Source organism: Corvus cornix, chromosome 1 (assembly GCF_000738735.6).
Source record: "Corvus cornix cornix isolate S_Up_H32 chromosome 1, ASM73873v5, whole genome shotgun sequence".
NCBI lineage: Eukaryota > Metazoa > Chordata > Aves > Passeriformes > Corvidae > Corvus > Corvus cornix.
Window position 1 is genome coordinate 48,024,716 of NC_046332.1, and position 27,900 is coordinate 48,052,615.

General features: G+C 40.8%; 1 protein-coding gene across 4 annotated transcripts in view; it reads left to right on the top strand.

Moving 5' to 3' along the window:
- The window catches only part of MTUS2 (microtubule associated scaffold protein 2), a 269,885-nt gene that overhangs the window by 85,505 nt on the left and 156,480 nt on the right, over positions 1 to 27,900 (top strand). For all 4 annotated transcript variants that reach the window (XM_039565864.1, XM_010400285.4, XM_010400284.4 and 1 more), the window contains 2 exons: positions 15,613 to 18,206; positions 24,160 to 24,400. In XM_039565864.1, the coding sequence (XP_039421798.1) occupies positions 15,915 to 18,206; positions 24,160 to 24,400 (2,533 nt within the window). In that variant the 5' untranslated portion in view covers positions 15,613 to 15,914. The remainder of the gene's footprint in view (positions 1 to 15,612; positions 18,207 to 24,159; positions 24,401 to 27,900) is intronic.

Genomic DNA, 27,900 nt, shown 5'->3' on the forward strand with positions numbered 1-27,900 from the left:
AAGATTCAACTGTATGATCAAATACTGTGGTCTCTGTGATCTAATATTCTCTTCATCCTAAAAATCAATTCAGAGAATCAAAATCAATAATGCCCTAACACATGTAACCTGTCAATTCTGAAATCTGTTTCTTGTGGCTTGTCATTGTTTTTGCGAGCCTTGTGTTTTAGCAGAAAAAGTCCTTGCTACATCATGTAACTTTAAAGAACACCCTAAAAATGTAAGTATGTACAGTAAGACCAAAGTGCAGAAAAATTTTATTGCATTTCAGTTGCTGCCAGTGCAGTTTTATGTCTTTGCTTTCATGTCTATGATAGGGGCACAGACTTCATATCATGTAGCAGAAATTGGATCAGGACACCATCCTTATGCACTCACACCACTAGATTTTTTGCCTACTCAGGCAACATATGAAACTGGCTGGCATTTTTTGGTTAATAAAGAGGATAGATATTGTAGAGACTTTGTTACCTCTGGTTGATGCTTTGCACTTTCCCCAAGGATAAGATAAAAGAATTTTGTGCATGCTTGTACTTTGAACAGAACATTAGATGTCAAGACTGTGGGAGAGGAAGGAGAGAAGATGAAAGTTGAAACATGATTAGGTGTACATGTATTACAGAGGAAGTAATTAAGGTCTTGGATAGGTTTTGCATGGATTTAAGATCTGCAGAAGTGTCCCCACATCTTGTAACATCCTGCTTTTGCATTACGGCAATTCCCACTGCTGTTGTACAGTGAAGAGTCTATCACTGTTTGTTTTTCAAAGAAACTTTCTGTCTTAAAAAAACCCCTTCTGTAAATGGTTTCTTTCATTCATTAAAAAAATCTAAGTCTAGGCTGAAATTTACCATCTTGTGTGTCATTCTTGAAAATGTATTTTAGTTATTTAAACTTAACTTTATGTGCAAACAAGGGAAGAAAACATTTCACATGGCTGTTCTCTACTTCTAAAATTACCTGGTGTATGGTGATTCAGATGCTAAAGTTCCTACATAAGCAGTCCCTTTTCAAAATGCAGCCTATATTTAGTGTAAGATGCAGCTTTTGAGTGCAAAAAAGGCAAAGGGGGACAAAGGTATATGAGAATGGCAGCATAGCTAATGTTTGTGTGCACTCACTTCTGTCAGCAGGCTTTCCAAGATTTTTCAATAAGATGTCAGCTGCATGTATGTTGCTTGCATTGAGTGAATTGTGGGGAAATATCTCCACAACAGCTGTTCTATTATGTCTTATCAACTGTATATGTATTTGTGTAATAGGCCACAAATTCCACCTTCTAATAAGTTGTTGAATATGTATTTGCAGTACAGATTTCATGTCTCTGCAGATCAGATAACGCTACAGAAAGTTTGCCAAATGATAACTGGCATGTAGTTTTTGGCAACAGCCTTCTTTCCTTGAAAGAATAAAAACCCAAAACACTGAACAGAGAGACGCTGTTTATAAATAGGTCTTCCTTACGTTTTTTCAAGCCCAGCAATGGTACATTAGCTGATTGAGTCTTTTGTGAGATATTTAATATAATGCTGCAGGGGTATTTAGACACTTCGCCAAATAAAAGAAGACAAACCACAGAGTTACTCAAAAGGCGCTCTTGCAGTTTTCTGCATTGTATTTACTGCCAGCATTGTCAGTTAACCAGTGGAAACTTTCTTGAAAGTTAATTCACTTTCAGAAGGGTGGAATACCCAAGAGGCACCCTGCTTCTTTAGTGCTACTCCTGGCAAGGGGATATTTTCATTCCTCCGTTGTGCTTTTGGGTATTTATATCCCCTTATTGCCTCGTGTAAGTTACTGCAAGTAAACAATGAGACTAAATGAACAAGCTCCATATATAATCTATATAATCCGTTCTGTAGCATGAGAGCAATAATTTCATTATGTTTATTTTTCAGTGCTCTCTTTTAATCAGTTTTTAATGGCTATAGCAATAGGCTTGGTCCTGCACCGTCCAAGGCAGTAAAAATGCCCCTAGTAAAGCTCATGGTGCAGAACGGAGTCACAGCAGGAGAAATGTTCATTTCACTTCAATTTTCTCATTTTCTTTCTCTTACCACTAATAGTGTTACTTTAGGAGTATGTTAGACAGACCATCTTAACTGCTATTTCTTTTTCAGATCGAGCCCTTTAAGCAATTACATCAAAGTTATTAAAGTGTTTATCTGACATAACACATATTAGTCCAGTAAAGACAAACCAGGTGTGACTTAACAGCCTTTATCACTCCTTTTGTGTAAGCATTCCAAGAAGATCCCTAGCGCTCTGTCTAGGGATTGTGCCTACTATCTGTGCTTTGGCCAGAGCCATAACAGCTATCAGAGATCCCATCCTGAGAAATACTCTCCCACAAAACTGGTATATGATTGGATTTATATCCCCAAATCATCGACTCATCTACTTGTTAGCTATATGAATGTATCCTGTAATACTGAACAAAAACACCTTACTTCACTTTGAGACTGACAACATTAAGGTCTCTTTATAGATCATGGTATGAATGTGCCAGTATCCTAAAACATTTGGTGTCAAGACATCCTGACTTCAAAAGTGGGAGCTTCTGACACTAGATCATTCTTATTCCATCTCCATACCCTCCAAGCAAATGTACGAACACATTACAAACTTACTGATTCATTGCCCCATCACTTTTTCTGTGTCCAGAATCCTACAACTGTTTCTTGTACAAACTACCAGAGCTCTTCTCTAGCCAGACGTTTCCAGACATTAATTATTTTTATTTGGAAGCTCTTATACAGGCAGCATAGAAGTGCGAACAGTCGTCTTTCCTCATGCTGTACAGAAGTGAGAGTTATTGTACTCACAGTGCAAACATTTTGGCGTGTCCATAATTTTACTGCTCTGAGTCATCCCCTTGACATCTGTGAGGTGACTTAAGATAATAAAGTTCAGCATGTATGGAAGCATTTTCTGGACAGGAGTTTATAGTTCCCATAGTCATTATTTATCCATGTTGCATATATTAGTTTCTTTTATTGCTTTTTCCCAAAGTTTCACAGATAAGTTTCAGAATAAGACTGGGAGGGAGGTCACATTACCCATTCCTCTTCTTCAAGGCAAGATAATCTAGAATCACATAATTTCTAAGATTTGTCTAAAATGTTCTTAAAAACATCTAATGATAGTTCCATGTCTCTTATGAAATTTAAGTACAGTGATGAACTACCTTACTGGTATGCAGAGGTTAATTACGGGATACTGCTATACTATTAAGCATTTATGTTGTATTTTTCCTGATGACCTCCAATTTCTTACTGAAACATTGACATGCTCAGATCTCTCCAGTTTCAAGGAAACTGGTGCAGTGCAGATCTCTCCAGTTTCAAGGAAAAGCAATCTTTAGTTTCCCCATTAGTGTAACGTTTCTACTTCTGAGAGTTCTGTTGTGATCTGCCTAACACTCTAAACATCTTTATGTATATTAAAAGTACTCAGAATGAATTTGAAAATACAGTAGTTAGTCCATATACATTTCTTCTGTAGTTCTTTGAGAGCACGTAGGTAAATCGATGTCTGCTGTTTTCCACTGCTGTTTCTTTTGTAACTCCTTCCAAACATCTACAGTATCTTTCCAATTAAGGACACAATGAGTGAATGTTACTGACTTCTTGGCTACTGGTGCACTGTGGATTATGAGGTTGAAGGAAGCCAACTAACAGTAGACACTTTATTTAGAATTTTTTTCTTTTCTAGTTGCTGAAGCAACTAAGGAAGAAAAAAAATTGCAACTTTGATTCATTGAGACTTCTTTACTTTGGGAAAATGAAAGGCACAGTCCCACAGACTTCCTGAAAGCAGATGATGCTGTACTGGCATCATAGGAAAGTTCTCTGTTTTGAAGATCAGCCCTGTAGTTTTAATGGCATCAATACAAGTGAAGGGGATAAGGGCAGGTGGGATGACTGCCCTGCTGCAGGTTAGACCAAAGCTTGGCCATGTCCAGCTATGCATTCTTGCAGTATTAGTCATTAGTCATCTTTACATGTTTATTCAGATTAAGAAACACATTTTGCAAGTGGTAGAGTTGGTTGTAGTATAATTTTTTCTCCTTCTTACAGATTGAAATGGTCTGCCTTATTTCTTCCGTTCTTTTTGATTTTCTGCATATTTTCCTGATAGGAGAGACTTCTGTTTCAGTAATGTGTGTAATTACCCTTGTAACTTGGAATTTGTTACTCTAATAGAATGTAGGGTTTAATTGAAGGAATATGCTGCTGATTCAGGTAGAATTAAAGAAGTTTTAACATAATTTTGTGTGCTGCTTTTGGCTTCTATAGAGTTATTTTTCTTTACTGCAGCTAATATGGGCCTATGTTTCAGATTTGTGCTGGAAACAGTGTTCATAATTCAGGGATGTTTTCTTTTTTGCTGAACAGCACTTGCACAGAGTCAAGGCTTTTCTCTCACCATCATGCCAGCGAGTAGTCTAAAACTTTCACTTTCTCCACAAAGGTGAATTTGAGCAACTAAGTCTATTCTTGTCTGTATGTCACTGGGAGAATGATTAATTTAACATAATAAGGGAAATAGGCACCATAATTTTCTGGCAGTAATAATTCACTGACAAAAATGTCACAGATGTCAAACAGAGGGAATTTCTTGTCCTGTGTCTCTGACACTTTTGAGTGAAAAAGGATCTCAGTGTAGCACCCACATACCACGTTCAGCAGAGAGGGTATTTAGAGTAAGGAGCCGTTTTTGCCTTCAGTTTTTTCCCCACAGGAGTTAACAGAATCCTTGGACAGCTAGACATTGCTAAGTGCTTTTACAATTGATAGTTTAGTGTTTAGATATATAAAACTTGTGTTTTGAATGATCTTCTGAGTTTTAGCAAATGCACTCAGTAACCGAGTAGCACTGATTTACCTGCACTAAGTAGATTCCTATAGGGGTCACATTAATTTTGTCTCCTTACTTTACGTCATCTAACCATGGCCACACTATGAAATGCCTTGGCCAGGAGAGAAAGAGGCAGCCTAAAACTCATTGATTTAAAAATAAATACTGTGGCATGAAGAAGGCTTGTATTCTCCTGTTTGCTGAGGACTTGTGCCTGCCAGTTTTACCTGAGCTACTGTAGCTCACTGGTAAATGTTAGGTACCCTGTCTCTGCCACATCCTTGGTGGCTTCACAGCATTATTGCTTCTTCTAAACCAAAACCGGGGCTTTTAACTACAAAGTAGCTTTACATTACAGGTGATTCTTCTCCATTTCTGGAGTGCTGAGCAAATAATGACTGCTACATTTTCTAGGTACTCTTTTTGGGCAAAATTCACTTTGTTGCAGATAAAAATAATAATTTTAGGCTGCACCATGTCTTGTTGAGAAGGATTTCCAGCAGTGTGTCCTTGCCAAAGGAATTTCTCTCCCTTTGAAGTTGCTGCTGTTAGAATCATGGAAAAAATTGATTAAAAAAAAAGACGTCTGTCTGACTTCACTTGCTCCAAGCCATGCTCACAACTGGACCAATTTTAGGTCAGGTTGCTCAGAACCTTTTCGAGTTCTCCATGGATGAAGACTGTATAACCCCTCTGGGTGATCTGTACCAGTGCCTCACCTCTGTCATGATGACATTTTTTCCCCTCTTACATTCCTTACATTCCTCTTATGTTCCTTATTGCAGCTTGATTTTCTTTTTACTTCTTTTCCTTTGCCTGGACACCTAGGAGGTGAGTCTGCTCCGTCTTTTCTATTATTCCCCTTTTTAGGCAGTTGAGAACACCTATTAGGTCACCCCTGTGCTCTAGTCTTTCAGACTAACACAACCCTGACCCCTTGGCCTATATTCATACTTTTTATGCCCCAGATCAGTAACTCTCTTGGTGGCCCTTCTCTGGATCCTCCGCAGTATCAGCAGCCTGAGGCCCCACACTTGGACACGGTGCTCCAGATGCCTTATGCACATCAAGCAGCAGAGGGAAGGGTCACTTCCTTGACCTGCTGGCCACTCTCTGGCTAAAGCAGCCCAGTACATGGTTAACCTTTGCTGCTGCAAGGACACGCTGCTGACTCACATTCAGCTTGTCCTCCACCAGCACTCATCCCCCAACCAGCTCCACCAGCAAAGCTGGAAAGTCTTGAGAAGTTCCTTAGGAGACTACATCCTTCTTCCTTCAGTTTGTAGATGCAGTCAAACTGGAGAAAGAAGGAAGGGGATTTGCAGATGCTCCCTTTTTTTTCTTTTACCTGATTTCAGTGTTTTGCCTTGAAAGCCCAGCTCTTTCACACATGCTTCAAAGCCTGAACCTCTTCCCAGCTTCAGAAGGAGGGAGGGAAAACAATTGTGTGGTTGGGGTAAGTGGAAAGTGGGACTACCACGACTTGAAACACTGAACTCAAAACATCCCTTTCTCTTTGGGCTGAGGAGGTGGGGGCTTGCTAGTTTTCAGCTGATCTGTATCTGATAGGTGCAGGATGTGCCTAGGACACAACGGTGGGTGCTAATTAACAGCATTAAAAAAATAAACATAAGCAAAAAGCTATTAAATCCTGTCATTTTATTGTATTTAAATTTGATGTTGAAAAACACAATAGGGAGAATAATCCCTAAGTTCATGACTCTTTCTGATTTTATTTACACATGTAAGGAATGCATGGTGATACAGTGCTGTAGCTGAATCAAATTTCTGTTAGTTTATGAAAATGGGGATGCAATCTTTTGCCACACAAGTTGTTCCAAGTGTTTTTGAGCAACACACACAAAATTTTTAAAGTGGAACAAATGTAAGTGTTGGCTGTGGAGTACTGGTAGTACACTTTCAGGATCAATGGCAGCAGGCAGGTAATGCATTAGTTGTGCTTCACCTTTCTGAATTGCATTCTGTCTTCTGTGCTCTTAAGTGAGAACTCCCTTGCCAGCTCTCCTTGCTGAGCCCTGAGTCCCCACAGACACCTGTGGTGCCGGTGGGCAGTGTGGCATCCGAAGTTCCCACTTCTCAGTCAGAGTGGCCTGAGTGGAATAATTGTTTATGTTCTTTCTACCTTACTAATAGTTGGATTTATACCTGGAAGCCTACTTCATGTACTTTACCGAACCTGATAGGAAAGTAAAAGTGTGGCTAAAACCACTCCAAGATTTATGCCCTTCAGTTGGTCATAGTAACTTTTGTAACCAGGCTCCTCTAGTGTAGAGCCCAGTCTGGATTTTAACCCAGTTTTCATCCTGACACTGCTTTTTAAACAAATTAACAGTGTTTTTTCCTCCCTTAGGTCTGTAGTCGCAAGCCATAATTTGTTCTACATTTTGAAAATGTAGATTTCCAAATCTCCAATGTTTGATCTACATTTTGGAAATGCAGTGGCATTTTGGAAATACAGATCAAATTATGGAAGATGTTTTTTACTGAGGTTAAATCAAATGAGCAGAATTGCTGATAATGCTTCACATTTGTTTCAGTTGTTACTGATGGATTGCAGTAATGTTTAGAAAGTTTGACTGCAGTAGTGTTTCTGAAATTTGACAGCATTACAGAACTGATCGTGGTGCAAACTGAAATGTGCAAACCTAGCAATCTAAAATTAGGGTTCTAAATTAATATTTAGGTATTGAGTTAAGAACTGACACATTTACCTGTCGTTGAATTCAGTAGAATTCAAAAAATTATGTGGAAAGACAGCTTACCCTTGGCTACACTTGAAGTTAAACTGAGTTCAGCAGCAGCTGTAACTGCTTTATCAGCAGTGGGTAAATTTGCTGGAGTAGACAAAGCTTCTGAGTTTCTGGGTTTTTTGCTCAATAGGAAGCAAATTTATGAACTTTTTTCCATGTTTGAGTGTTATAACTAAATCTATTTATTTCTGTCTCCCAGATGTTTTTTGGAAGCCAGGAAAGATTTAGCAGTCTTAGCAAAAAAAACAATGATCATTTTGGAAACATTTCACAATCCCCTTTCTGCGTCAAGACTTTGTGCTGCACAGAAATAAATTAAGCAGTGTTTTGGGGCCCCACGCATCCATCGTCCAGCTGTTGCAGATTTTATGATGAACTACAGTTCATGTTTTTGGATAGAGAGGGACATTGTAAGTTGCTGGCTGGGCTTTGTGAGGTGAAGGCACTCAGAAAGGATGGGCAGAATCCCTTTGCTGCTTGCTCCCTTCTGAAAGAGAACAGTAGGAGCTGATGGTGCCGCTCACACCTTCCCTGCCATCTCCTGTTTACATCAGTGGCACTGTGCCCAGGAGTGCTCAGTGGTGCAGCAGAGCATGTGGTGCCCCTGCTGGCATCTGGGCAAAAGAAAAAGTGCAGAGGGCTGTCCCCATGCCTTGTGTTTGGGGTTGACACCAGGGTAATGTCTCAATGTGTAACAGATGGGCTGCGCTGTGGCAGCAAAGACTTGATTTGATACATAATTTTTCTTCCATTTGTTTGCACTTGTTTGGGAGGAATCAGTTTTTACCTTACTATTGTTATTCTCCAAGAAAACTTCTTTACTGCTTTCTTTCTTGCCATTTCTTTTGCTCTATGATGCCTTGGGGTGATAAGTGATAATTTTCTCTCCTTTGGGCTTTTGATTTGAGCTTTTCTTGTACTGCCTGTGTTTTGCTCATGGCTGTGGCAATAAAGATATACATGGCTTGGGCTGAGGTCCTGCCTTGCTCTATTTACCAGCTCTTACTACTTAAATAGCCAAGATACCCTTACCTAATATCATCTTTCTTCACAATGGCTTTCCCTGAGGTTCTGCCGTTTGTTTTGCTTTCAAGTCCTCAAATTGAACAACATTGTGCCCCAGAAAGTATGAGCTGTTCCTATACCTTTAGCCAGGCGTGCTAATCTGGAATTTAAATAAAACCAGACATTTGTTCAAAGGTTAGTTGCTATGATTATCAATCAGCCTCCTGGTTGCCATTGCTAAGACAATCAGAGACTTCTGCCTTTTGGGGAATAACTAATTAATAGGATTGCTTATATCAGAGTATGTTGTCTTATCCAACAGTGAATATTTGAAAGCAAGTAGAAATGTAAAAGTAAAGAAGTCTTGAAAAACAACTATTCAGGCTTATGCCTGGTGGAGACTTGATTGATATTAATAATTAAAATAATCTGTCAGTTTTGATAATGAGAATCTTTAATCCCGAATCTTGTACTCCTTTGAAATAGCAGTCAGCAGGATACTTTCTATATAATGTACTTTGGGAATTCAGCCTTCACGGGTAATAAATTATTAGGGTATTACATTACAAAACGCAGTTTTGACAAAAAAACCACACCAAACTCATACATTTACAAGCTTCTTATGAAAAGAAAATTATATACATTATTTGGGAAGCTTTTTGATGTGTTTGCATTTAAGACGTATCGATCCCCACAGTGTAACTGGAGATAAATTACGAAGCTGTACAAAGATTTCTGCTCTTGCATTGCCATTGCCACTGCCACTGCCATGGCAGGAAAAACTGTGGGTCTGTTCCCCAGGGAGACCATGCAGACACAGATTTCTTTAGCCAACAGCACGTGGTCATGGTTGTTTGCCATCCTCAGTAGGGCCTGTGAGATGAAACACTCCAGTGCTGAAGAGGGGTGTTCAGCCAAGGAAAAGTGGTGCATTCCCTTTGCCCGCTGTGTTGATGTCTTCCAGTTGCCGTACATAGGCAGTTCAGGACATATATAAACACTTCTAACACGGAGCATCTTTTTCAGGTTTTTTTTTCATTTTATTCAGAAAGGAAAGTTGCACTTGCAAGCCAGTTACACATCATACTGCCAGCTGCTACAGTGATTTCCAGGGCTGGGGTCTCATGCTGGCAGCTTATTTTTCAGTCCTGTTGTTTCAGGTGCTGCCACCTCCCCTCCCTTGGGAAGATCAGGGGACGACTTTGCTTTAGCACCTTTACCTTTGGCAGTGCTTTCAGGAGTATTGCATGTGGTGGTGATTCCCAGCAAACTGGAAGTTGTACTGCTTCCAAGGGATCTCTCAGGTGTGTTGTATAAGGAAATAGCATTATTGCAGGCTTGACCCAAAAATCCCTCTGGAAATCCAGTGAAGAGAGCCAAAAAGAAACATCTCATCCTAAATCTAGTGAAAGCAAGAACTAAAGAGTTCTCCACTGGACTTGTTCTCACCCCATTACTTAGGAAAATAAAAACACTAATTTGGGTAGAGGAAGTAACCTTTCTGTGTCACCTGATTTGCCATTTAAAAACCTTGTCAAGAAGTAAATTTGATCTTGAATTATTATTTGGAACTGAAAATGTCTGATTTAGAAAATTTTGAAGCTAAATATGGCAAATGTTTAAAGTCTGTTTTGTTCATAATAATTATTATAAAATCAATTTGATAAACAGGCATAAATTCATTAATGATTTGGATAAAATAAAATCTGTTGTATTATTGAATAAAAATTAAAATATAGCAGAAAAAATTGCCTTGGCCTATGAAACCATAAGCTGTTCTATCCTCAGTTTTTATAATTACACTAATAAAGGTATAAAATAGGTAATCATGTAAATAATGAAATAAATTTATTGACTATAGAGACATTAAAACCACTAAAACACTGAAATTCTGGAAATGCTACAGAGCCACACTCTACAAAAGCTTTTAATGTCTTCAAATAATTTCAGTTTTACTTTTGAATCAGAACTGCCTTCCTGCCACTTTCCAGTGTGTAAAAATTTAATATTTTCTCTATCATATCTTCTCTGCCTATGTCCTAATTGCTTGTCAGGCAGAAAGTTGTCTCTCTGAAGTACTGTCCTCTTCACGAGAGACAGCAACATTTCCATAGGATCTGCCAAAGACGAGGTTATGCTGTAATTTCTCCAAACAGCTGTGTCTGCTTCGTTATGAATAGAAGCTGTTGGGGACTGTATCCAAATCTTAGTTCTCACCCTTCCAAATCACATTAACAAAATTATCACATGCCTGGTTGAGCACTTTTCCACCACTTTTAATTAATTCCAATTGTACGTTATCCACTCCAAAAGGTTTATTGGCTTTTTTTTTTTTTTAATATCCTAGTATCAGCTGTCAGCTTCTGTCACCATTAGAAATAGTTCTTCATGAAGATTTGGGCTTCCCGAGGAGATATTCCCACCTCCTTTCCATCCAGCACTGTATTTGTTTCTTCTGTGGGCTCAGCTCTTGGCAGCGTGCAGCCCTGGCATTGGATGCGGTGGTATCTTGTCTCCCAGAAAAGGCCTCAGTGAGGCTCTGCCTGCTTTGCCAGTTCTCCCCAGTGGCATTTCTTGGGACGACTGTGCCTATCAGGAGGTGTCTGTTCATGCCAGTTTTCTGTAGTAACTGTAAAAAGAGCATCTGTTTCCCACCTCATACAAATATATCCCTCATCTGCTTTCACCCTTCTTCCTGCATCGCTGCACTGATCAGACAACAGGAGTGTCTTTCTCATGGGCCAAGATTTCTTCCTGAGGGTCTTTTTCTGCAGGAGTTTTATCTGTAGGTGTTGTAATGCATCCAAGACTCTCCTCCTTTGGATGTGCGCTGCTTGTGCAGAGGGCAGCAGAGCTGGAGTTTGTGCTCAGCCCTTGTTCAGGATGCTCCAGGAGTTTAAAAGCTTGGAGCTCTTGATCATGATAGCCTCTGAGGAAAATGGCTGGAGGCTTCTCGTTTTGTGCTTTGAACTGAGTTGTGATCGAGCAGTCGTGGCTGCCTTCTGAGGACAAACACCCCATCACACCTCCTGACTCCTCTCTGAGTCATTGCCAGGCGGGCTGGTGCGCAGGTACCCCACATGTACCACAGAATCGTGGAGTGGTTTGGGTTGAAGGGGGCCCTAAAGGTTTTCTGGTTCCAATCCCCTGCCATGGGCAGGAACACTTTCCACTAAACCAGGTTGTTCAAAGCCTGTCCGACCTGGCCTTGCACACTTCCAGGGATGAAGCATCCACAGCTTCTCTGGGCAACCTGTTCCACTGCCTCCCCACTCTCACAGTAAAGAATTTCTTCTTAATATCTGATCTAAATCTCTCTTCTTTTGGCTTAAAACCATTTCCCCTTGTTCTGTGTCTATCTGCTCATGTAAGAAGTCATTCTCCCTCCTTTTTATAAGCTCCCTTTAAGTACTGAAAGGCTGCAATGAGGTCTGCCTTTTTTCTCCAGGTGAACAACCTGCCTGTGTAATCCTATTTCTTGGGCAACACAACCTGTTGGGTTGAGAGCATTTACCTTGCAGCAGGGGGTGGCTGATGGGGGATGCTGGCCCATGGCTGACCTTTGGCAAGCTCCTGGCTCTGCCCCAGCAATTTACAAACTCATTGTTTTGTTTTGTTTTGGTTTGGTTTTTTTAAATGATAGTAACAAGAGGCATCAGTTCAGTGGCAGATGGTTAATGAAGTGTTCAGGTGCTTCTCATACACACTGTGCTGAAAGAGCAATCAGCCTAAGCCATGCACAGTGTTTCCAGAACAGCCAGATGTTTTTAGTGTATCTGGCTGTAAATATTCTGGTTTTAGACTTTCAGTACTGGGATGGGTAAGCAGCTGTAACAACCTGCATTAGGAAATGTTTATAGAAGAAGCAAAATACTCAACATATTTCAGGTTTTATTTATTTCCATTTTTATTTGTCCATGTGTTTTGATAATTCCTTTGCATATCTCATAATTATTGCTGTTCTATTTTTGTGGCAAATTGAAAATAGAACAACCAATAGTGTGGAATTCTTCACCATTTTTCTTTTTTTGATGCCTGTTGAGGATAACAAGATTTCTACACTGCTTGTTTAACCAAAAAAAGCACTGCTGTTACTATTCAGAAGCAGGCTGCTGCTTTCTTTTTCCAGCTAGTTTTATTTTATAAAATTGAGCTCTGCTGATGCAGTCCCTGCTGCAGGTCCTGGGGCAAAAATCATCCAGCTCAGCTTCTCCTTCTTTCTGATGTCTCCAGAGGTTAGGGTGAGACCTGCTGGCCAAATGTAACTTGGAATGTAGTGGAGGAACTGCAATATCAGATGGGAAGAAACTCTTGTAGGCTTCTTTCCTAGATCATCATTAAATGGGCTCAGGTTTAAAATAGAGTCTCGTAAGAGATAGACATCTTAGAAGGAAACTGATACTGCTGGAGTCAAACAGAAGTATTTAATTCTGTTTCTGGCTCCTTGAACTTTTCTTCTCCCTGTGGGATTCATAGCTAACCATAGTCTGGTGGATATAATTTTGTTCTACTGTCTAGCATGTTCACACCACTTCGTAAAGGCTTTTTTTTTTTTTCCACAAATAAAGTTATTGCATCCTGCCAAGATGCTGTGACATGGAGAACTATGACTTCATTTTCTACTCTCAGTGATTCAGAAGGGATATTTTTACATTATATGGTATCAAGAAAATTTTATCCATATAAATCCTTACCTATACCAAGTCCAGTCTTTAAGATTGCAGACATGTTTCTTGTCCAGAGTCCCCAGTGATATTCTGCTAAGTGATGTAGTGTTGTCTTTGTTGGGCTTGAGTCTCCTCTTACTCGCTTCTCCTGTGCTGAGGAGGGCATCTGAAGAGTTAGGAGGTTCATATCCCTCTCATCTCAGAGCATTTCTGCACAGCAGGGAGTGACTTCAGATGTGTGTATGTCAGCCAACATCAGTCAAGAGAGGTGAGTAATGAAAAATAGAGGAAGAGCCAGCAGAACCCAGACACAGCTGAGTCTTTTCATCTCCCTGACTCCAAAGAGCATAGTGAAGTGGAGCCTGGACAGTGCCATTTAAAATAAACTATCCTGCAGAAAATCCAAGCCAAAGGTTCTTAAATAGCAGCTATTTACAGAAGAATGATCAAATCTAAGGTCCCAAATGTAACACAAAACCGTGTATCTTACTTCCAAATGGGCCTATCACAATATGTAAATGTTCAACACGTTGACTGAACCAAGGTCCAGAGTTTGTATTCCTTAACAGGAAAAGTGGATTAATAAGGTATTCATTGACATAGATGGTTGATTATATTTTTATATTAATTTAGTAGGAGTTCTGTGCTATCAGTATGTTCTGTAGCACAGAGCCTTGTATTATTTACAATCACAGAATCATTAATCTGCGTAGGCATTGTAATGGCAGCCGTAGAACACATTACAAAGTTAAGCAGGCAATATTCTGCAAAAAAAGAAAATATCTTTGGGTAATTGTATGGATGTTAATTGTAAGAATGTAGTGGGTTCTCCCTAATCTGAGAGTGGATGTCACAAGAAGGGATGAAATTGGAATGTTGAGTGCACAGAGTCCATCACGGAAGGTGTTAGCACGAACCACCTTTCCAGAGTGCCTGTCCCTTCTCACTGGCTCTGGAGGAAGCACAAGGAGCAATGTTAACTGCCTGAGATTAATCTCTGCCTGTACAGTGTGTTATTGTTCCTTGTCTTAAATTCCGTGTCTCTGGCCAGCATTAGCAGCTCTAAGGGGTGAGTCTCAACTGGCAGCATACTGAAGTTGAGCAGGGCCCTGTGTTTGAGAGGGGACAGGTCTTTCCTGACTCTCATGTTAATAAATTTGTACTAGCAACATTACACCAAAGTGCTTGGTCTGGTCACTGAAGCACACCAGCAGAGCCTGTGTATACTCTGTGTGTGAAGATGCTTTCAGTGAACACCCAGATACTGTAGACAGAGCACTGGACTTAATAAGCACTCCTAGTTAGTGCCCCTGTGAGCCCCCAGCTAGAAACCCAGCACAGCTGCGAGTACCACAAGTGCTTTGAATTCCTCCTTCTGGGAACTGTGGAGCATGTTCCAATTTCCAGTGTCCACATTTCTTTATGATGAAGGGTAGGAACACACAGGGTACAAGAAATACCTTGGACAGTGAATTTAGGCATGGAATAGACAGAAATCTCACCTTCATCTTGTTGGAGGTGATAGAGGACAAAATCTGGGCTCCCAAAGCCACACGTGTGACGGAGCCAAAAGGAGATGCACTGTATTGGGACTGGTGTATAATCTTTTATATTTAAAAATACACACATTCATCTGTCTCAGAAAAAACAGGTTTTTTCTTTGCAAGGCCTCCAGCTATAGCTTTTGCTTTCTTGGAATCTATGGATCTGGCTAAGAAATGTCAAAGGGTATGGGGTGTCAGCGCAAGAATGGCAGTGATTTCTACAAGGCAAGGAGAGAAACCCATAAACAACTTCTATGGACCTGGAATTTTATTATTTATGGCTAATCTGTACAGTGATGCTTTAAATGCTTCAGTAGCCACTCTTGGTGTAAAAATTGTTGAAGAAATACACAGATGTTTAGACCCTCAAGACTGGATCCCCCCCCTCACCTGGCTATTTTTGGCTATTTTCAGTTGTAAACCTATGTGTCTTAAAAAGAGTAGCACCCACTCTTCTAACCAGGACAGTTCTTGCAGTGTAACTTCTCAAGTCAGAGATCTGTGCTACACTAAGAATCTTTGCTGGGAGCAAAGCTGTGATTGAAACAGCATTTAAAGTGTTTGAAAACACTCTGTCCTGGGGTTATACCTGGGAGTGCTGTTGAAACAGCATTTAAAGTGTTTGAAAACACTCTGTCCTGGGGTTATACCTGGGAGTGCTGTTGATCTTGGCTTTGATTTAGTTAGCATGATTCCTGACATGAGTGTAATGTTGTCTGTTTCTGTTTTTTGTTTTATTTGTGTTTGGGTTTTTTTTCCCCATAGGTTGGCTGGATTAACTGGCTCGCATTCAGAGGGATCTTGGCAGAACTATTTTGCTTTTGTTGAACCTCTCTACAGCACATCATAAAGACTTCCTAGGTCCAGAAGCTGCAGAAAAACAACTGAGCAGCAGAAAAATGTGACTCTGAGAAGAGACTTCAAGCCTTCTGATGATGAATTTTCTATTGATCAGTTCTAATTTAAATATATAACTGAAGCATGCATAAAAGTTAACCTGATAGGGAAAAACACCTTCTCATTAATTAGAACTGCCAAAAAGAAAAGCAGTCACCTGAAGCTTCAAAATGAGTGCTCCACTAATTCCAAACAAGTCATGTTATTCCCAGCTTCAGGACAACCACAGTGAAATAAGAAACAATAATGATAGCATAGTGAATGTTGGGGATACCAATGCCAACCAAATTGTAACAAAAGTTAGAACCACTGACGGGGATGTTACGAAACATGATTTGACAGATGAGAGTGGGAATATATACTCTGGAGGAACAGAGAAAGTTACTCATCTGCCTACAGAGCAGAATAAACTTCCAACCTTCAAAGACTCTCGGACCTGTCACACCAGTGTACAGGAAAGTAAGCTGCCCTCCACCACAAGCAGGGAAATGGGGAAAGATTGTAGGACCAGCGAAGCTAAGGATATATCAAGGCACATCAGGATTAGCCGAGGACAAAGCCTGTCCAATTTAAAAAGTAGCACAAATGACGCCAACCTAGAGGTTGTCTCCAAAGGTGATGTTGACTTCACCCAGAACTTTTCTAAGGGAAAGATGTCCAGGACTGTGGAGGTGGAGAGAATAAAAAGGCTTTCTTTGGGAAGACCAAGTAAATTCTCTCCTCAGCCTGAAACATTTGCAAAAGACTGCGTTGGCCGCGTGTCGTGTAAACGTCTGCTCTCTGCATCATTGGACTCCATCGACAGGTCTCACCACTTGGTAGGAAGTACAGAGAAATCACAAAAAACATCCACGGAACATTTTCTTGGGATGGTGTTTCGTCCACTCGACAATACCTCAGAGGAAAATACTGTATTTTATTCCAAACCATCTACCTCAGGAAACAAGAAAACAAGTAAACCAGAAAATGTACCAAATGTTAGCATTGAAAGCACACTCCAAGCTTCTCATTCTCAAAATTCAGCTGTTAAACTCAATGAGATTGCTAGTAAATCAGAAGCACAACTAGGTCAGGGTGATAAAAGTAAAAAACTGGAACCTAGGACTGCACCATCTCTACAATATAAAAATACGTGTCCACAAAAAATAGAGAGAATTATGCTGGTAGAGTTCCTGGGGTGTCCAAGAGCTGAAAATGCAGCAGTGCAGGAACAGAAAAGCTCTGGGTCTGACATGTCAAAATTTCAAGTATCTCATTTTCAAGACACCTGTAATAAAGTAGAGGACCCATTGCCAAGCCAGGTGGTAACTCATCCTGATGATAAATTGCGAAGTGGTAACATCACTATCAGCAGGGAAGGGAGAGGAAGCAGTGACAGTGACAACAGGGCAACCAGCCAGGCTGGTGAGGAATATTTTACTGATGAAGAAATGGAAACAATATTTCCACTCGCCTGCAGTGGTAAATCCAGCATCAAAGTGACACCTAGGAAAAACAAAAATTTGCATGAAGTTGACACAGCTTGCGCTGAAACAGTTGGTGAACAAATATCTCCTATACCTAATATTAATCCACCTGACAGCAAACCCTTGAAAGTTAATGAGAATAAACTGATGCTAGTCAAAGAAAGCACTGAGGCTGCTGTTGTGCCTGCTTCTGATCCCTCAGATCATCACAGAGCGCGCAGTGCAGAGACAATGTCAAATCAACAACCTGACAGTCCCAACAGTGATGTGGAAACCTCAAGTGTTTCAGTTTCAAATAAAGAAACAGCTAATGTACAGAAGCATCCTCCAGAGGAAGCACCAGAGATCTGTAACATTCCAGCAAAGGCTGATGTCTTTTTATGTGTCCCAACTCCTATGCGCCCGGTGGCAACGCTGGATGTTAATGGTCAGCCCACACTATCAAACAGTAATTCAAAGGACCTTTATGCACTTCATGATGACAAACTGTCACCCTCCTCAGTCCTACCTCCCACTGACAGCACACAGTTGTTAAACATATCCCCTAAAGTGCCTATCAAGACTGGTTGCAGCAGCGCCATCCCAAAACCTATCCTGGTCCACCCCAAGGGCTCCCTCACAGATAAGGCCAGTGTGGACAGTGACGGCAGTGAAAAGCTGGAAGAAGGCATTGAGATGAAACCTGCCATACCCCGGCCCAAACCTGTGAGACCTAAAATCATCACATACATTAGGAGAAACCCTCGCTCGCTAGAGCAGCTCGACCCTTTGTTCGCGCCGGCAGGGCTGCCCTTCGACGGCCCCGCGTGCAGCGTCCCCATCTCCGCGGAACAGAAGGCGTCCAACGGAGGGGAGGCGAAGCCCGCCAGCATCCTATATGACAAATTTAAACCCGACCTCCAGAAGCCAAGGCTCTTTGGTTCAGGACTAGTAGTGTCAGGAATTAGGCCGCCAGGTCATCACTTCAGTCCGATGAGCGAGAAGTTTCTGCAGGAGGTAAGTTTCTGCAGCTTAGACAGCTGCTTTTGTGTGCCAGGTGGTGATCATTTGCTTATTTGTTGCTGCCAGAAGTTAGTTCTCAAACCTCAAATAAGAAATAAATCCTAGAACAGTGTCTGATCATTAGAAATAAACTTACCTAACTGTTTCTGGCATTGACCCTGTTGTGATATCTTAGCTGTGACTGGAAGTTGTCACTGTGTTCTTCCAGTATTTTCCAGAAAATTGGTCACCTGCTAGTATTACAAATAGGAATGTTTAGAAAGAAAAAGACATACTGAATTGAATAAATGAATTTTTTTTTTTGCTTCCCAAAGAATAGCCTTGGTAAATGATTGTAATTTGCCCACATGGACTTTTCCTTCCTAATGGGAAAGTTGGCAGGTTTTTGTAAACAGAGCACTAGAGATCTAAACTAATTCCATTTTGTTTAGCTGCATTGAAACCCAGGGACTATCAGAGTTCTTTTTGGATTATACATATCACACAAAAGAAGATTTACTTTTGACTAATTTTAATGCTGTTTCTTACACTGACTTGCACCTCAAATAAGATTTCTTCTTTCCCCCGGAAAGCCATCCTGAGCAGCCAAAATGTGATGGAAATCCCTCTGGACGCCTCTGGCTCTGAATATATCATGTTTCTGCCTTGCTAAGCTGGGCAGGAGCCTTGGATTCCTGAAATCCCTGCTGGTAGGTCAGCACAGTGGAGGAACATGAGCTTGCTTGGTAGGTGGAGAAAGGACAGGGAAGAGCAAGCTACATGCATATCTGTTATGTGCTCTTGCATCCACTGCTTGGGACCTGTGGTAGTTCAACAACCAAGCTTTTCATATAAACACTGAAGATAACACAAATGGTTTTATTTGAATGAGTCTTTAAAAAAAAGGATTTTTTGTTTTGCTCTCTGTCTTGTGGTATTATTTTATTGCCTTCCTCATTCTACATACAGTATTGATCCAAGGAACAGCATTAGAACAACAAATTTAGTGACAGTGTTAGTGACAGTCAAAATCTGGCAAATACCCAAATTAAGATACTGTGTGTCAGTGTAGATTGACCCTTAGGGCATATTAACCAAACACCTACTGAGCAAGGATTATAGTTATTTCTCATCACAAACACAGAAAGAACAGTGCCTGCTGTTCTTTTCCTTCTAACTCCAGTTTCCAGCTCTGTCTCTTATATTTTATGTCCAGAGAATGAATTACTAAAGTCTTTGAAAGTTTGTCTATGCCAGCCATCATTAGTATATTTTCACAATTGCCTTGTGAGGGGAAACTACTAGGACATTACTGTTTAATGCATGGCAATGGAAATGAAAGCCAAAATGACCCAGACTGTGCGCTGGCTGTTTGGCTGTTTACAGGGTGGCATGACCCTCTGAAGACCACAGGTGTCTATGACAGTTGGGGTTCAGATAATCAGGCAGGATCAGCAGACACATCTGTGAACAAAGGACAGATTTCTGTGCTCTGCTGAGGATTGTTTTTAGCACGAGAAGGACTCAGGTTGTGGCAAGTCTACAGCATGGTTTTCTCTAGACTAGGGTTAGAAGTAGGACACCTATGGGCTGGAGAGGATCCAAAGCATCTTCCCCTGTTCCTCCAAGAAATATGACTTTTGATGGGTATTTCAGTGAGGCAAAACCTGAATGCAAGCAAGCTGCTTCTTCAGAGAAGCTGGATTGACTGGAGAAGAGGCTGAGAAGAAAAAGTTGAACTGCAGTTTGCATTGTGAGTTTGCATTAGCCCAGGAGTCAGGAGCTGATAGCAGAAAGTGGAATATTCTTTCTTGGACTGCCACCCTAAAAGAAATAACCTGGCTGTCCTGCCAGCTGGAGGAATAAAAAGGGGCCTGATTTGTCTGCTTATGGATCAAGAGAAAGGAAAAGGATCAATCCATGGAGGTGAACAGATGCTTAGAACAGCAGCTGTGCACAGTATGGGTTCATAGCAGATGAGTGGTGTGTAATCTGAAAGAAATCAATTAGGATGCATTGAGATAGATCAAAATCAGTGTGCTGAAGGGAGAGTGTTGAAGACACAGAGGTTTTGGAGACAAGGACACGCTGGTATGATGGCTACTGTCTTGGTTGGAGAAAAAAGTCCCAGACTGACCCATTTCACACATCCAGAATGGTCTTTGGACAGCTTTGATTAGCATTTTGTAGCTCCTTATATAGCTGTGATGGTGTTAATAGCTGTTAAGAGTCTAACCTGTCATCTCTAAGCATCGTTCAGCCAAGTGGTAGGAACAATTAAATATCCCTCTGGGTGCCAGGAGTTAGAAGAAATAGGAAGGTGCTGTCTCGGACAGGAGACTCCAAGAAAAGGCCTGGAGAACTCGATGAGAAAGACTCGAGGGCTGCCTCTGGGCAGTGAGAAGCCTGCTGGGCTCCTTGAGCTGCCACTTAGGGCAGCTCAGACAAAAATCCCAACTGCAGCACGAAGGCAGTTCTGCTGTGCTGAGGGGCTGGGTCCATAGCGGAATTGAGCTAAGGCTGAATGGGCAGCCTTGCCTGTGGAATTGGCAGCTCCCCCAGTGCTTTTCTTTAGAACATTGGCAGAGTGTGTAGACAGATCTTTCATGCCCATCTTCACCAAAAAAAGAAAAAAAAAATAAAGAAAAGAAAACCTCTCAAGGTGAAATTCAAAATGCTTAAGAAAACCAGTCCTTGTCCAGTGCAGGTCACTGCTGTCCACATCCTTCATCACAACGTGGGCTCCCCATCTCATTGTGGACCTCACCCTCTTCTAGTCAGCACCAGTGGGAGTTTGTGGGCACTTTGTGCTCCCAGTTGCCTCAGTGGGAACTTACAGGGCAAATTTTGGAACCCAAAGACTGTAGCTGTCCTAGAGAACTGAACACTGGAATGACATGGCTCAGGTAAGGTTGTCTGTACTGCTGGACTGGGAGCACACTCCCCAGCTCAGGGTCGAGCTCTGCCAGAGCGTGCTCACCCAGAGGCTGCTCCCAAGGACCAGCGTGGATCAACCTGGTCTGCAGAGTGAGAGTTTACTTGTACAGGTACAGTCTGTGTCCTGTCAGAGAGTGGTCACTGGCCACTTTTTCACTATTTTATGGCTGTTGCCAAGAGCCCTGATCTGGTGAGACTCTGTAAGGAGGTGTGCTGATAACCAGCTCTCCTGTCTGCCCCACCAAGACTCTGCCTGCCCCATTCAACCACCTCTTTGGGTCTGTCCCCGAGCTCAGACATCTTTGTGCTCCAGAGAGGATGGACTAAAGTCTGTTGAAACAAAAAGCCTGCTGAGGTTAAAAGGAGTAGGGGAATTGTTTTATATATAGTCAAACCAAAAATTCCCCCCCAAATCCTGTTATTTGAATTGCCTGAACTGATGTTGCCAACTCTTTCCCAAAGAGTTGCCTGAAGTAGACACTTGACAAGCAAATTCTTCCTCGAGGCATTGATGTTTGATGATGTTATAAACAAAGTAACATGAAGGAAAGTGTTGGGCATCTGTACCTGCTGGCCATGCTGCCAGCTCTGCATGGGAATACCCAGCCTGTGGAAATTCCTGTAAGCTCAAGGTATTTGTTGCAGACTTTCTAGCTCATTCTAACAAATTCATTAATGGGTGTGTGGGGAATGAGCAGACAGCCCCACAGAAAAAAACTCTGGGCTGACCTTCTTAGTGGACAGGCTGCAACAGATCATTTCCCTAATAGTCCATACAAAAATCTAGTACAGGGTACTAACAGGGATCATATTAATCCATATCTTTCTGAAGAGCTTTAAAATGGCAACAATTTAATACAATTCTATTGAGACCAGTTGAATTTCACACTTCATGAATTCACAAGGAAATAGAAAGGAAAAAATAGTATATCTTCATAGCAAGTTTATGTCCCCTAAAGCTGGGATCTTCAAAAAATAGTGTCTAATTCTTGAGAGATATTTGGATAAATTCAGTTGGACTTGATTTTCTTAAGGGTCTTTTCAAATCTAAAAGATTCTATTCTAAGTCCTTCTCACTTCTCTCAGCTTGAGAAGATGTTTTATGCTTGTGATTGATTGCTTTTGTGTCCATGTTTGTTACCCTTCTCTGTTAGTCCTAGCATACTGTCAATAAAGAAAAAAAGATTGGGTGAAACAAGATCTGAATAAACAAAGCCAGTTTATAAAAAATGCATATTTTCTATATTTAAAGATTTTCTCTTTTCCTTGTACTGAAATATGTGGCATTGGTGTTTCATTTAAATACCAAATAATAGTATTCATAGTGTAATCTGATAGAAATAAATTTATCAGGGAAAGAGAAGATAACTGAGGCTTATCCGAAAAAACAATCTCAGATCTAGCAGTTGAAAGTAAGAAGCTGGACGTCTGCAGTCCAAGCGTAGAGAGTCACATATACAGAAAAAAACTGTATCCTAACTTGTAAAAATAGGTCATAGGAGTATAATAAAAAAGGAAACATAAAGATATAATGGCAGGAAATAGGACTGCAGAGGAAAAAATATAGGGCAAAATTATAAAGCTCTGTGTTTGTTGCACTAGTTCCTGTGCAAAGGCCTCAAAGATTCTATATTTCATAGTTTAAGGCCAATCTTGTCTCTTAGCATATTAAAGATTTGCTAAATTAGGATTAAAGCTCTTGAAGGAGCTAGGATCAAAGCTTTTATAGCCAATGTTGAAGTGCATATTCTAATGCTTATAATTGCTAAATAGAAATTGATTTGGCATATTATATGCATCATAACTTACAGCAGAGTTAATTAATTGGCAGTTACATTTCTTCCTAGGTAGCCTGTGGCACTTTTTGATTAATTTTTAAACAAATTTAGTTCAGATTTTCTATTTCCTATGCTTTTTTTCCTTTTCCCATGGCCTAAATGGGGTGACTGAAAAAATATTCATAGGTCCTTTCTACATTGTGATGATACTGCATTTTATAAGAAAACGGTGAAGAAGTTGGACTCTACTCAGAAGAGCAAACAGTTCTTTGCAAATGTGAGAGATGAAAACTCTGCACTCTTGTCCTGAGTCACGAAGCAGCACAGAAAAGTGGGAGTCAGAGCCCAGCTTGAGTGTACAAAGATGCAAGGGCTGAATCATGGAACCAGGTCATTCCTCAGCTGCAAGTTCAGCGCTGTGAGCCAGTTTGCTGGAAACACTTCCAGCTTGGGACTTATTCTGCTGTCCTTACAGTAAACACCCGTTAAAATACTGAGAGATTTGTCACTGATTTTCACAAAGCAACATCTATTTGTGACAAATAGTAAATGTTTTACATTTGCAAATCTGATAGGTTTTTTCTCCAATTCACGTGGCCAGATGGATTTTATAGCTCTGATTTGGAATATTCAGCAGGCCTCTGAAAACATAAGTTAGAGAAGTGTGCTCACCTCCACAACCAGGTCTCTTTCCAGGAACTAGAGGGGCACAGATTGCAGTGAACATTTTGCAGTGAGAACATACTTGGGGTTGTTTTTTTTCTCACAGAAATTATTTGGCAGTACAACTTCTCTGATAAAATGTACTTAAAACACCTCCAGCTTTATTTTTAGCTATCTAAGTTAAAACCACCTTCTCCCAGAATTGTGTCCTGGTAAGAATATTTTAAATAACTTGTAATAAAAATTCCACTTACGCACTCTCTTGGTGTATCTACCTCTGTAAATAATATAACCTTTCGTGACTTAACAGTACCTTCATTTTCACTAATTGAAGGTCTTCTCTTTGTCTGTTTTCTGATGGGGAAGGCATCAGTTTTTTATTTGGGTGTAGTTGCATATTGAGAGTGTAATATACATGTTCTTGAAGAGCGATTCATACAGTAAGACCATAACTTTCTGAACGTTTGCAGTGCTCTGAAGACCATATTCACAAGGAGGGAAATTTAGCCTTTATACATAATTTGGAGCTCCATTATTGTCTGGGTTTATTGATTTATTGTGTAATGTCTGTGTTGATGATTTTTCCGTAGGTTGCGGACAGGCCTGAGAAAGATGAATTTTGCCCTCCACCATACACTCACTATGAGGTCCCACCAAGCTTTTATCGATCTGCCATGATACTGAAGCCACAGTTAGGACTGGGTGCAGTGTCCAGGTTACCGTCTGCCAAGAGCAGGATTCTCATTGCGAGTCAAAGGGCCTCAGGTAGTTGTCTCCATCAGCAAGGAGAAATAACAAGTGCTCCCGGCCTCTACCATCCTGATGCTTCAGGTAAAGTATGAACTTTCTTTCCTTTCCCTTTACTGTAGTCACCAATAAGATACCTTTTTTTGAGACAGAAAAGTCACAAAATGAGCAACATTTTGACCTGATACCACAAAGCTCCAACAGCACTCTTTGAGGTGTGCCTTTTTATCCTGCAGCGAGGCTGACTAGGGAGTCTGGGACTTGTGCAAAGGTTGTTTAGCAGGTCATTGCCAAAGAAAGAGAATAGTTTTCAATAATAATTCTCATTTTTCACCTTTTTATCTTCCTCTGCCTTGTAAATGCCTGAAAATTCTTTGGTTTTGTTCTGGGAAGATAATGGGACATTTTCTTCCATCACGAAGGCCCCGCCCTTCAGTCTGGATTTGACATTCCCCACCATGTTGTGCTCTGAAAACCTGGGCAGTGCTCAAATGTGCCAACAGAGATCTTGATTCTCTAAAGGCCTGGTATACACCTCTTTGGAGACAACACTTCTAATACCTCTTTCTTCCAGCTATTGCCCACCTCAGCATGACCCTGGGCAAAATTACAGGGGATGGAAAAGCACAAGAAGAGCTGGAAGGAGAAGTGTATGGTGCCACAAGAAAGAGACAATAATTACTTCTACAGGACACTCCTCGGTAGCCTGGAAAAGCATGGAGGTTTTAACAATGCACATTTAAATCGGCAAGTTCAGAGAAAACTGAAAATCAGTCATTGACAGAGTGAAATGTAGCAGCTATTTAACAGACTAGAAGTCTGCAGAGATTTTTAAAAATAGTCATAAGAGCTAAAGTTAATGAATGACTTAAGGTCATATGATGCCTCCTCTTGCCCCAGGATGGGATTCCTTCTGGTGTATGCTTATTTAACCTGTTCATGAAAAACTCTTTATAAAAATCTTCAGTATGAGATCTTGGAGCCTCTGAAAGCAGGACTGCTCCAATGCATTACCTTTTTTCTGGTTAAAAGTGTTCCCTAGCCTTTTGCCTAATGCCCTTTGTTACAATTTGTTTCCTCTTTCATCTGGAGTGGTTGTGGGGTGTTTTCCTCTTTGCAGGTATTTGAAAACTATTACTGTCTCTCCCCAGCATTCATTTATCTGTACTAAGAAGCAGGAGGAATTTAGAAAAATTTTGAATGGAAATGCACGAGTGCATCTTGACTTTACCATGAGAGGACAGTCTCAGTCAGTAATACAGGTTGACAGGATTTGGAGTTTATCAGAAAATCAAGCTTCTCTGTAACACAGTGCCTCTTGCCAGTATCCTTTGCTATCTGACCCTGCATCTGGAGTTTATCTGTGCTGATGCCATTAGTAGAAGCTGACCAAGCTGTATGTGGCTTCTGAGACACCCCAAGATTGCAGCCTGGGTAGTAAATACCATTTCAGCCCTGTGACTTGAGTTCAGTCAGCACTGAGCATGGGAATACAGGTACAGAGAGTAATTGGATCATGATTTCCAGTTAAATAAAACTGCAAGAGCCTGTGAGTTCAGGATATGAGTAGGGTAAGCCCTTGTGTAACAGGAACCAGTTTGGGAGATAGATACGAGAGAAAATGCAAACAGGACCTATTACCCAATAAACGGTCTTTTCTGATCCTCAGAGATGAACATTGCCTCCATTCTTATTCATCCATCACCCATCCATTACCCACATTATCCTGCATCACTGATGCTAGCAGACACGACTTTTCCTTAGCCACTTCTAATCCATATAGGACCTCGTCTTGTATGTATTCATTTACTGTCTTCCTATGTTATGTGACATTCTAAAATCTAAACAGGATCCGCTTATCAGTCCCGTTTTTTGTCTGTAATGCTGCCTTTAAAAATGCTAGTGCATGAGAAGTGTACCTAAGTAAATTGCACCAGCTGTTACTGTGATTCTATTCACTAAAGCTGTATTTCTTAAAGTTTTCATATTTCTCAGGGTTTTCTTGTTATTTTTTAAATTTTTTAAAATTATATATTTTTTAAATCACTGATTATTTTTTGGACCTTGTCTGCTTTGGAGGTCAAATTTAATTCATAGCTCTCCATAATTTCCTTCCTACAGCTGTTATTTTTCTCTCTAGTCTGTTCCTACCTTGCTGTTTCAAAAAGGGTACTAAAGATAACTCATGGTAGTCCAATAATCTGTCATCTCTTTCAGGGCCCCAAAGTGTGTCTCATCTGGTCTTTGGGCTCTGACTGTTTTTATGGATTTTACATTACACAAGACTTGTTCTGGAGAGGTTGCTAATGTCTCTAGTTTTTCACTGCCTACCCCAGGACACATTGTTTTCACTTCTGGCATCTCACCTTCCATTTTCCTTGCAACATGAAGAATGTGTTTAATTTTTCTGCAACAACTTACTCTGTTGCAAAGTGATTTTCACTGCTCTCTTTTGATTCAGTACCTCCCCTTACTTATCTTTCGTGTACTTCTGATATCTTATGTTCATTTCTTTACATTCATTTATTTTTGGTATTTTATTTCCCAATTATCCATCCAAGATTGTCTATAATCACCTTTTCCTTGACCAAAGCCTTTTTCCTTGTATGCCTCAAATGACCTAATCTTTCTCTCAGCAATGTATAACTTCATAGGTCAGCTTACCAGACTTCTTGTCTTTAAAACTTCCTTTTAAGAAGAGTGAATTGGTCATGAAAGAGGCTGATGTGACAGGAGAAAAGATAAGACTGGTACAGGAGTGCAGAGGCATCAGAGAACTGACTCCTGCGCCTGTATCCACAGCAGAGCACACATGCAGACCAGAGATGGGTTGCTGGTTGCCATGGAGGGGACGGATGCGACAGCAGCCCCTGGCATGCCAGAGCTGTTGGGGTGTTAATTAGAGGGGCTCATAATAGGGTCAGGCACCTTTAAGCCATCTGTGTTAAAGTACTCAACACCATTTTCAACCACTTTCCCTTAATTTGGCTGTTAGCTGTACTATTATTTGCAGTATATTTGATCTGCATCATTGCTTTTGCTGCACTGTTTGAAAAACAGGATTAAGCACAGCTTTGATAAAGTCATATTTGCAAACATGAGCAAATGACATGCAGGAACATATGGTCAGCATCCTGAATGCAGAGCCAGTAAGACTTGCTCACGGGTGTTGTGGGGTGTGAGAGCTTGGGTATCGGCAGCAAAAGAAGCTAGGGAGTCAGGGGTATATTTCTCTCAAAGATACCAGGCCTGCCTTCAAGGTTGCTAATCGGCATCTCTTGCAGCTTGATCCTGAGCTTTTAATCCAGTTTCCAATCCTAGTGATATCAGTCCTGCCCTGAGGTAATGGAAACAGAAGGATCCAGACAGTTGCTACCCCATGACAAAGTGTGAGGTACCGCGGAGGCTTTTAGACTGAAATCACTGTGGTATCGAGGACAGCAGCAGTGCCTCATAATGAGGATTTTATTCCCCTTTGCCATACCATTCATAATACAGCAGTCTGGTTAAGCAGCACTGATAAGCTGAGTGGTTTGGCCCATGTATAATACTAATCCTCATAAAACTGACTCTGAAGTAATTGA